Source organism: Pseudopipra pipra, chromosome W (genome assembly GCF_036250125.1).
Source record: "Pseudopipra pipra isolate bDixPip1 chromosome W, bDixPip1.hap1, whole genome shotgun sequence".
NCBI classification, from domain to species: domain Eukaryota; kingdom Metazoa; phylum Chordata; class Aves; order Passeriformes; family Pipridae; genus Pseudopipra; species Pseudopipra pipra.
The window spans coordinates 17,163,524-17,174,541 of NC_087580.1; the positions used below are offsets into that span (position 1 = coordinate 17,163,524).

General features: G+C 61.4%; 1 protein-coding gene across 1 annotated transcript; it reads right to left on the reverse strand.

Annotated features, from left to right (window-relative positions):
- Positions 1 to 1,665: 1,665 nt before the first annotated feature.
- On the reverse strand, positions 1,666 to 8,301 carry LOC135405822 (serine/threonine-protein kinase pim-2-like). The gene is made up of 5 exons (XM_064640401.1): positions 6,073 to 8,301; positions 5,501 to 5,867; positions 4,263 to 4,861; positions 2,815 to 4,073; positions 1,666 to 2,310 (listed from the first exon to the last, which is right to left on the reverse strand). The coding sequence occupies exons 1-4, from the start codon at positions 6,715 to 6,717 to the stop codon at positions 4,047 to 4,049; spliced, it is 1,638 nt and encodes a 545-aa protein (XP_064496471.1). The 5' UTR covers positions 6,718 to 8,301; the 3' UTR covers positions 1,666 to 2,310; positions 2,815 to 4,046.
- Between the last annotated feature and the right edge of the window lie 2,717 nt (positions 8,302 to 11,018).

The window sequence follows — 11,018 nt, forward strand, 5'->3', positions numbered from 1 at the left end:
ACAGCAGCAGGCACAGCTGGGCCCTGTCTGTGCCCGCAGCTGAAAGGAGCAGCCTGGGCACAGCACGGGGAGGCTGCTGCTGGCAGGGCACAGCAAAGGGCCCGGGCAGGCTGGGCACTGGCACCCCCTTGTCCTTCCCTCAGCGTCACCCCCCCAAGGCAGTGCCCCCGGCAGAGCCCTGAGCCAGGCGGGAGGGACAGGATCTGCCTTCCCCGGGCTGGGGGTCAGGGCTGGGCCTTTCTGCTGCCTCCAACCAAGCCAGGCTGTGCTCAACATCTCAGCTGCCTGCACAGAGCCTTTGCCTCCCTGCACTCACGGCCCCCAAGGATCTGCTGGAGAGTCCCTGGGGAGGCTTTGTCAGGAATGGCCCTTGGGGGGCTCCTGAAGGCTTCAAGGGACTGCAGGGTTTTCCAAGGCCTTTGGCTTTTGCTTTGGAATCTCGCAGAAGTTTGTGCAACCCTGACCTCCAGTTCTCTGCTCTAATGAGTCCCTGAAGAGGCTTGGTCAGGAAGGGCCCTCAATGGGGCTCGTTAATGCTTGAAGGGACTAAAGGTTTATTCAGGTCCTTTGCCTTTCCTTTTGACTCTGAGTCTAGGAGAGGTTTGATCAATCATGGTCTCCAATTCTCTGCTTTAATTAGTCCCTGGAGAGGCTTTGTCAGTAGGTCCTCCAGGGTTTTTAAGGAGCTTTGGGATTTCCTTTGGAAACTGAGCCTTTGAGAGCTTTGTGCAATCATGGCCTCCAATCCTCTCCTCCAACCAGTCCATGAGGAGCCTGTCTTGGGAATGGCCCTCAGTGGGACCCATTAATGCTTTGAGATACTTTGGGTTCTCCTTCTGACTTTCACTTCTGGACAGGTTTGTGCAATCTCCCCTCAGTACCTGAGGTTCAAGGACTCAGCACCAAAAGCCCCCCGGGGCTCATTCAGACAAAGCAAGTCCTAACAAACCACGGCCCTTCCTGGGATTTTCCTCCAGTCTAGACAGTACATTAGGAATGTTGTCCCAGGAATCAGGGGACCATTGTGACACTGCAGGGCCCCAGGGAACTCTTTTGCCTGCGACGAGGGTCAGCACAAGAGACACCGACACCAACTTTGGAGAACAAGTGTGTAATTTTCCTGCAGTGCAGAGCAGCAAAGAATGACAAAAGGCTGAGCTCAGTAACGCACCTCATCGTTCCTACCAAGAGTGCCTGGAGTGAGTAGAAAAGCTCCCTGCTCAGTTGCCCTCATCTGTTCCCCTCAGCCAGGCCCGCCCGGCAGCGGGGGAGCCCCGGTCGCAGCCAAGGGTTGGAGAACCCCTCCCGGGCACGGGGAATCCCACCCAGGGCGTCCACTCGTAGGGGAGGGCTCCATCTGTGCTGGGAGGGGGTCCAGCTTTTCTGGCCTTGCAGAAACAAGCTCACAGAGCTACGAGTGTGCAAAACCATCTGGCTCCCTTCTCCTCCTGGGTTCCACCCACAGCCTGGCCAGGGCTTAAGGGGAAAACCCAGGCAGTCAACCTGCCCCATCTGCTGCCAAACAAGGCCACACATCCACTGCCAGGGCCTTGACCACTCTCTAAACACAGGAAGATAAAGATCACATTTTGCTCACAATCAGACATAAGATTTGATTAAGGAACACATTCAAATATCATTCACTAATGAGCTGAGACTCACAGATCTCACTAAGAAGCACATTTATTTTGTTCAGGGGCAGGTACACGGGGAGTCTTTCCACACTGCATCTTTGACCAACAAACATACACAGTTTTAGCTAAGGAGCAAATACAGGGATAAACAGACTGTTAGGTTGGAAGGTTCATCTAGAGCTCAGCTTTGGCTCAGGGCCTGTTGTTCAGCCTCAGCACTTCAGTGACAGCCACACAGGGCTTTACACGACACACACAGTTTCCAGATTCATTAGATATTCTCCCTTACTTAAGACATAGATGTTACTTTACTTTACACAGTCACCCCCCCTATTGCAAGTCCTTAGTTGGTCCTTTGGGGTCTCCTTCAGGGTTCTCTGGGGGGATTGCGGACAATCCCATTTCCAGTGTCCATCTTTCTTACAGGATGCACAGGGACTGCTCCCAAGTCTCCTGGGGGGATGTTTGAAGCAGGCTGCCCATGCTCTCGTCCTCTTCCTCTCCCCGGGGGCACCATTTCCTCAGGGATTTCTTCCAGAACTGCAACTCCAACCTCCAACAATGTCCCCAAATTAGACTGATCTTGTCCCTCAGCTTGATTTTCCTTTCCCGGCTCACACCAAGGGCTCTGAGGGCGCTGCATTCACACCACAATCTTTCTGCCCTTTCACAGGTTCTGCAAAGGGAAAAACACAGCACCAGACATAACCTCCTTCCACTTCTGTTCCCCTTCTCAAACAGCATCAACTGCAACAATGGATTCTAATTCAGTGTTCCAGAACAGCCACCCATTGATTCCAACACTCCATTAAATTCTCCCTGGGAGCTGTTCCTCCGGGGGGGCCGCCAATCTTCATCCAATATTGCAAAATGCAACCAAGGGGGGACTTCTTCCAAATTCCCCCTTCAGATTGCCCACTTCCCAGCTCTAAACAGTAGACCCAAAATGTTACAATACAGAAACAAATACAAGTACAGAACAATAGTGATCCATAAAACAAAGCCAGAGACCAAATTCCAGAATACCAAAGGACCCACCCAAAGGGCTCGAAGATCCACAGGTCTCAGATGAGCAGGATTCCCAAAATACCAAAGAACCCCCCAGTGCGCTGAAAGATCCATACGTTTGACATGGGCAGGATTCCCCAAAAGAATGCCTTGTTATCCACTGGGATCTTACCTGTGTCCCAGACTGGGCTGGGGATCTGTGCTCTTCTGCAGCAAAGTCCTGGTGCTGGCGTGAAGATCCAGAGATCCCTCGGATCCGCGGGAGATCAGGCAGAGGTGTCCTGTCTGGGGGCCAAAAATGATACCCAAAAGCTGCTGAGATACAGCTCGAGCAAGCTGAAAACTAAACTGTCATTTGGGGTCATCCCAGATCGATTGGATTTCAGCAATTACTCAACACAGGTGCCACCTCCTCCAGCCAAGCCCAGGAGATCAACCTCCTCAGCAGCTGCAAGAGCGGGATGTTCATGTGCCTGCTGCCATCTCCCCAAAGCCATTATCCCACTGCTGCTGACAAGACGGGCAAGATGAGCATCTACCTCCCAAGATCTGCTGCCGCAAGAAGAGCGTGTCCCAAAGGATGTCCTCAGCCTTCTCAGAGGGGACGTCAGATCCTCTCCAGGGATGGTCCCAGCCCTTCCCAACCCGGACTGGGCACCAGCTCCAACTCTTCCCTGGAAAACAAACAACAAATTCATGAACAGAGATTACAAACCAAAAGTGGAAACAAGAAAAAAAGGTAAAATGTTAACCTTCTGTCAGGGTTCTGAGGAAGGCCCAAGCCCTGCAGGCCAAAGGAAAACCCCCCCTCCTCCAGCTGAGGAAAACCCAGGCCTTCTCCCTGCCCTGCTGCACTGGCCCAAAGAAAGGCTCCTAAGCCAAGGCAGCCCAAGCCTTTCGTGGCCTGCAGCCCAAAGCAGCTGGTGTTCTGCAGCCCCGCCTTTGCTCCCCCCACGGGGGTTTGTTTTTGGCAGGCTGGCTGCCCCTGCCCCAGCCCCGCCCAGCAAAGGGGCAGTGGCAGAGGCTGGGGGCAGAGCCGGGCTCCCATTTCACAGCCAGCCCAGAGCACCCGCCCGCCCTCCTGCCAAGAAGCAGCTTGGCAGCCGGCTGAAGAATTCCTCAGGTTCCCCATCAGCAAAGGGGGAACCTTCGGTGCCCAGCCAGGCTGAGCAATGCCCGTGTCCGGGAGCACCCCCTGGGTGTGGACTCATCTGCAAACGGCGTGTGGAGCACGGCTTGGAGGAAGGGGCCAGAATCAAAGTCCATCCTCTTCAGCTCGCCGGCGTCCAGGTCAGCTGAGAGCTTGTCATCCCTGACATCGTCCTCGATGTCTCCAGCAGCAGGCCCACCCGGCACAGCTTCTGCAGAGGCCCCTTCTCCTTCCCTGGGGGCCAGACCAGGCTGTCAGCGTTCTGCCGAGGGCCCAGCTGTCTGTGAAGCGGGACGAGCAAAACCAGGTTGGATGGTGGCCACCAGCACTTGGGAGACCGGGTCTGCAGCCCAGCTCCAGCACAAACAGGGGCGTGTTCCCGTGGGATGACCCCCCCCCAGTGCTACAGGCTGACAAAAAAGTCTGGTTTCCTTTGGTTCTTATTGCCAAGAGATGTGTGGAGGTGTTACCTGCCAGGCCCCTGGATCAAAGGGAGCACGTGGATCTCTCCCGTCTTCTAGGGCCGGGGAATGTCCTGCACCCAAGGATGGCACAACAGGTCTTCCAGTGCTGGCCTGTCCGAGGGGCGGATGGACAAACACCACCTGATAAGGTGCTGGCAGCCTGGGGGGAAAATGGCCGGTCAGTTGGAGAAGGATCCTGTCCCCTCTGTCCCACTGTCCACGTGCCCAGGCTGTGCTGGCTGTGCTCAGAGCTGTGCCCAAACTTCTCCATCGATTCTCCCTTTTGGAGGAGAGCAGGATGGCAGGACACAGGCCACCTCCTCCAGCCACCCATGAGACACAAACAGCTTCAAGAGCGGCGTCCTCGTGAGCCCGCTGCCCTCTCCCAACACCGTTATTCCCCCCGTGCCACAAAGATTGGTATCCACCTGGAGAGACCCGTGCTGGGAACGGGAGCTGGGCCCAGATGGTGTTGGGGCCTTTGCGGAAAGGGTGCTTCCCGCAGACCATCTGGTAGAGCAGGATGCCCAGGGACCAGATGGTCGCCTCCTCGCCGTGGTAGCGCTTGAGGTAGATCCACTCTGGCGGGCTGTATGACAGTGTTCCTACGGAATACAGACGCAGTTCAGCAGGTGGATGCTGCCTGCTCCCAGAGCCTCACCCCAGCAGCCCTGGCAATGTGGGGCCTGCCCCAGTGGCACACGCTGTGACCCACTGCCTTCTCGCCGGCCCCTGACTCTTGGTTACAAACTCTGGGTTGGAGAAGAAGCCGCTGGTGTCCAAGAGGGCAGCGGAAGCCCTGGCAAGGCCCAACCATTTCATGCAAGGGAAAAACCCACCCAGTGGTGGGGAAAAGCCGTGCCTTCTCCCCGCCCCACTGCACTGCCCCCAACAATTCATCATAAGCCAAGGCAAACAAGGCGAGCGGAGCAGCCCAAGCCCTTCCTCGCCTGCACACCAAGCCAGCTGGTGCACAGTTCTGACCCCCTTCTCTGCTACCCTCACGGGGGTTTTGGTCAGGCTGGCTCCCCCCTGCCCCAGACCCAGCCTGGGACAGGGTGGGTGGCACAGGCTGTCGCCAAGGCCGGGGCCTGTCTCACAGTAACCCCCAGCCCCATCCAAAAGCAACTTGGCTGAAGAACTAATCCTGTTCCCCCTCGGCCAAAGGGGCAATCTCCACTGCCACACCCGGGCATGGCCATGCGATGCCTGGCACCAGGAGCATCCCCCGGCTGTGGGCTCACCTGCAAACTGGGTGTAGACCGTGTCCTTAAGGAAGGTGCCACATCCAAAGTCGAGGAGCTTGGCCTCGCCGCTGGCCAGGTGGAGGAGGATGTTCTGGGGCTTGATGTCCCGGTGCAGGACGCCGCAGCTGGTGCAGTGCTGCACGGCCTGCAGCACCTGGCGGAACAGCCCCCACGCCATCTCCTCCGGCAGGAACCCCCACACCCTCAGTAAGCGAGAGAGGTCCTGAGACGGCTCCGGATGCTCCATCACCAACAGGAACCCGTTGGGGAGCTCGAACCACTCCAGCAGCTGGATGACCCCAGGGAAGCCATTGGACACCTTGTCCAGCAGCACGATCTCCAGGGGGGCCCGGGTGCCGTCGGGCTGCGGGGGGACCACGGGGTCGTCAGTGGGGCTGATGCCGTGCCTGTCTGCCTGCTCCCCCTCGGCCAGCCCTGGATGCTCCCCGTCCCCCACCGAGCCCACGGCCACTCTCCCTCCAGGTGTCCCGGCGGCTTCCACCCTGCCGGGCCTCGGCTCGTCCCCGCCCGTCCCGCCCCGCTTTCTGCCGCTGGCCCCGCTCGCTCACCAGCTCGCCCCAGCGCCGGATGCCATCCCGGGACACGGCTTTGATGGCCACCTGCAAGCCGAGGGGAAGGGCGGGTTGAGCTCGCCGCCCGTCCCGCCCTCCTCCTCCTCCTCCTCCTCCTCCTGCTGCACTCACCGGGGCTCCGTCCGCCAGGCAGGTCCCCGCGTAGACGCGGCCGAAGCCGCCGCTGCCCAGCAGCGAATGCAGCCGGTAGCGCTCGTGCAGCGGCTCCTTGGCCTTCGGTGCGGGCGAGACGTGGCCGTCAGCGCTGGGGCCGGGGCCCGGCACGGCCCCCGAGCGCCCCTCAAGCGGCCCGGGCCGGGCTTCCCCAGCCGCAGCGGGCAGCGGCGGCTCGCTGCCGGCGGCCGGGCTGGCGAGCGGCGGAGCTCTGGCCGGGGAAGCCGCCGAGGAGGCGGCAGCGGCCGCGGCGCCCGCGGCCCCCGCCGGCCCCGGCAGGCGCCGCGCTCGAGCCAGGCGGAGCCAAGGGGCGGCGAGGCCGAGCCCGTCCCACAGCCAGCCCCACAGGAGCGCCCAGCAGCGCCACAGCCGGCGCGCCGGGAGCCGGGCGAGGGCGAGACCGCGCCGGGCCGCCCAGGGCCGGGGACGGGGCGGCCCCGCCCGGCACAGGGGAACGGCCGGGGCCATGGGCCGGGCCGGCAAGGGGAGGGGGGACCGGGAACGGGACAGGGACAGCGGGAGTGGGACACTGGCACAGGGACACCGGCAATGGGACACCGGCACAGGGACACTGGGACAGCGGGACACCGGGAGAGGGAGAGGAGGACGAAGAGCTCGAGCAAGGAGAGCCCGAACAAGAGTCAGAGCGAGAGCGCGTCGCTACAGTCGCTGCTGCCGCCGCTGCTGCTGCCGAAGCGCAGGGGCCGTTGGTCCGTTGGTCCGTTTGTCCGTTCCCCGTTGGCCCCCGCGAGCCCCGGGGGCAGCCCCGGCCGCTCCGCTCCCAACCAGCCCCGGCCGCAGTCACGGAGCTCCCCTTCCTCCCGCCCCCACGCCAAGACCACGGCCTTTTGGAGCTGCTTCACTTTAGTTCAACTTCTTGGCTGCCAAGTTTGCAACTTCCCGCCGCTGCTCGGACCCCATCCCGCCCGCTCGGCCCGCGCTGCTGTCGCTTCCTCCCAGGCCAGCCGGGCTCGGCACTTGCCCCTCAACTTTGGCAAGGGCTTTGCTCAGTGAGGAGCCCCGGCACGTCCGGCCAGCGCCAGGCAGAGCCAGCCCCGGGGGAGGGCAGAGCAGGACGATCGGCAGGGGAAATGCAGCCCTTTGGGGTCAGCGCTGCTCCCCGACCACACCAGGGCTGGTCCTGTTTTCCCGCCTGGTTTGAGGGAAAATCGGCGGCTGCAGAGAGGATCAAGCAGAAGAGAATTAGAAGACTCTTCTTGCTGCCCTTTGGATGCCAGTCCCTCCTAAGAAATGCAGGCTTAATTTGGAATGGACACGATGGAGCAGCTTTTTCAGCACCCAATATTTAACAGCTGCCTTTCAGGGGACAATGGGAAAAGGGGGGAGAACGGGAGAAAAGGGGGGCTGGGACCTCCAAAGTGAGCGAGGAGGGGGCTGAGACTGTGAAACCGAGCAGGGCACGGGGAAGAAACACCCCCAAACCGAGCTGGGGGGGAGCTGGGGACGGTGGGGATGATGGGAAAGGGGTGGGAGAGGGGAGAAAAGGGGTGTTGGACAGTGGGCAGGGGGACAGAGGGCAGGGGGTTCCCACATGGGTCTCCCCTGTCCCCCATCACTTGAGCCCTGGAGCGGTTCCCTGGGGCTCTGGGAGGGGGCAGATCCGCCCTGGGAATGTCCACTGCTTCTGTAACCCTTTGTGTGCTTGCTCTGGTGACGATTGTGCACAGGTGCCCAAGCCCCCTGTCCGTCCCTGGGGGGCTGATGGGGGGACTCCCCCACCCAGTAACTGGTGCTGCAGCAGCTGTGGGGCAGATGAGGGTGGGAAAGGGGGGTCCGGGGTGGCCCCCTGAGCTCCCAACCTGCTGGGGGGGCTGAGGGCTGCTGGGGGGGCACCCCCTGACCTGTGTCCCTGCACACCCAGGGCTGTTCCAGGTCCTGGGAAAAGCCGAGTGAACGGCCCCGACCGGGAGAGGTTCCTGCCCGGGTACATCTCCAACTGGGAGCAGCTCAGGCACTTCAGCAGAGATTTGGGCACCTGGGGGGGACACCCCGTGTGGGGAGACCCAGGCCAGGCACTGGAACAGCCAAGGGGAGTTCCTGGAGAACAGACAGGATCAGGGGGACATGAACTGCTGGCACAACTACGACAATGTGGCCCTGTTTGCCCGGCCTGGGAACCCTCATTTTTGGGGTAATCTCCCCCACATCCCACCAGAAACTCCAAATCCTCCCAAATATTCCCCTGGATCTCCAAATGACCCCAAATGCCAGTAAAATGGTGGGGCTTTAGATGTCTTTGTTGAATGTCTTTGTTTTAAATTCAACAAATCAGCTCTTCCCACTGAATTTCCCAGGTCAGTTTGTGACCCCATGGATGTTTCTCCCACTGTGTTCACCCAGGTGCCTGTGGGGAACCAGGAGGATGTGGAGACCACCAGCCAGGTGTCTTCCCAATGTGGGAAGACATCACTCCTCCAGTGGGTGATGGAGTTGGAGCAGCAGACAAAGCTCTTCCCACAGTCGAGGCACCTTTAGGGCTTCCCTTACTGGTGGGTCCGTTGGTGTGAGGTCAAGGCAGAGCTCTGGCTGAAGCTCTTCCCACACTCCCCACACTTGTAGGGCCTCTCCCCGCTGTGGATGTGCCGGTGGCTGACGAGGTGGGAGTTCTGGATGAAGCCCTTCCCACAGTGGGTGCAGAGGAAGGGCCTCTCCCCTGTGTGTGTCCTTTCATGCAGGAGGAGATTCCCGCTGGTCTGAAACCTCTTCTTGCATTCCAAGCTCTTGTAGGGCCGTTCTCCAGTGTGGGTGCGCTGGTGGCAGATCAGGTTGGAGCTGCAGATGAAGCTCTTCCCACATTCCCCACACATGTAGGGCCATTCCCCGCTGTGGGTGCGCTGGTGGCAGATCAGGTGGGAGCTCTGGCTGAAGCTCTTCCAACAGTCCAAGCACTTGGAGGGCTTTTTCCTGGTGTGAGGCTGCTCATGGACATCCAGGTCAGGGCTCTGGCTCAAGCCCTCGTCGCCTTCCCGGCACAGGGTGGGTCTTTCCTCCTCAGAGCACCCTGGGCTGGCTTTGGAGACCCTCCTCCTGGGGTACCTTCGTGGCTTTCCCTCCCCGCTGCCTTCCTGCGCCGTGGAGCCCTTCAAAACGGCCTCTCCCACCAGGCTCTGCCGGGGGGATTTGTCCTCCGGGCTCTCCGTCCTCATCTCGGGGCCTGGGGCAGGAGGGAAGAAGGACAGGGAGGGGATTTGCCTCCGGCCCACAGGGAAGGCCAAGGACATCCCCCCAACTCCGGCCCCGGCAGGACGGCAGCAGCAGCGGGGTTGTCCTGCAGCCGGGGGCGATGCTCAGCTGGGAGATACAGGACAAGACAGGGGGAAAAGGGGCACTGACTTCCTCCTCACCTGCCTGGGGGTCCTGGGGCATCTTCCTCTTCCTCGCAGCCTCCTCCTCCATCTGGCCAAGGTTTGGGAAGGAGAAATCCTGCTGTGTGGGGAAAAACAAAGTGTGAGTGCATTGGCTTGTGGGTTCCTCCTGCCCAAGGCCATCTCTAGATGTTACTGGGCGGCTTCTGGCCAAGAAAACCTCCAAACCACCAAGACTCAGCCCAAAACAACCCTCTCAGCAGTGGAGTTCCCCCTCGCTGGTCCATCCACTTTGGGGTTCTGGGGTCCTTGCTGTGTGGGCTGCTGGAGGTCTCACATGTATTGGGGAACCCCCTCTCCAGGGTTCCCGCCCTCTCTGGGCTGCCGGAGATCCCGGGAATCCCAGGGGTCCTTCCTTTATGGGCTCCTCACTTTGCCATTCTGGGGATCCCCCTTCTCTGGGCTGCTGGGGGTCCCGGGGGTCCCGGGGGCTCCCCTCTCCGGGGGCCCTTTTAGGGTGGTCGGGGGCTTTCGGGGTCCCAGGGTCCCTTCTCCCCTGACTCTCGCCTTCGGGGTGCTGGCGATCCCAAGGTGTCCAGCCCTCTCTCCAGGCTGCCGGGGGTCCCGGCTCCCCCCACCGCCCTCGCTGCTCCCCCCTCCTCTCCAGACTGCCGGGAGTTCCCCCTCTCCGGGCCCCCGTTTCAGATTCCAACCCCCGCCTGTCCCAGGGGTCCCCAAAGCCGGTGGGTTTGTCCCGTGTCCCCCCCACTCCCCGCCGGTATCCGGCGATCGCCACGTGGCTCCGGGGACCCAACATCCCCCTGCTCATCGTCGGGGCTGTGCCAGGAACCCACCCCGGGACCCCCAAAAAACACCTCCCGGGGATCCCCAATATCCCCCCAAGGGGCATTTGCGGCTCAGCTTTGGGGTCCTGCAAGACCCAAACATCCCCCTGCAGCCCAAAAAAAATCCCAGAGTGCCTCAAGATATTTGGGGCGAGCTCCCCCTCCCCGGTCACCTGCGGGATGCGGGGGGCGATGCTCCCGGGACGCGGGGGCTGCGGATACAGCGGGCGGTGCATCCACGTGCGTTCTTTCTCCTCCTCCTCCTTCCCCTCCTTCCCCTCCCCCTCCTCCTCTCCCTCCCTCTCTTTCTCCTCCCCTCCTATTCCCACTCCTCCCATTCCCGTGGGAGCTGGGGCAGGTCGGGATGGGGCAGCGCTGGGCTCTTGGCCGCTCCCGCCCGCACTCGGCCCCCGCCGCAGCCGCCACGGCCGGGACGGCGCGGGGGGGCCCGGCCTGGGCACCCCCCACCTCCCCTTTGCCCAAATTCCCGTCCCGGGGGGCGCTGGGGCCGAGGGGGGACCCTGGGGGGGTCCGGGGAGCGCTGGGCGCTGCGGGTCTGGCCGGCAACTGATGAGTCATCAGCGCTGCGCGCTCGGAT

Bases quoted from the DNA above. Each gene is read 5' to 3' on its own strand.
- LOC135405822 (XM_064640401.1), bottom strand. From the start codon at position 6,717: ATGGCCCCGGCCGTTCCCCTGTGCCGGGCGGGGCCGCCCCGTCCCCGG. The intron at 5,868-6,072 runs GTGAGCGAGCGG...GTCCCCCCGCAG, and splicing joins TCCGGCGCTGGGGCGAGCTG to CCCGACGGCACCCGGGCCCC. The intron at 4,862-5,500 runs GTGAGCCCACAG...TGTATTCCGTAG, and splicing joins GGTCTACACCCAGTTTGCAG to GAACACTGTCATACAGCCCG.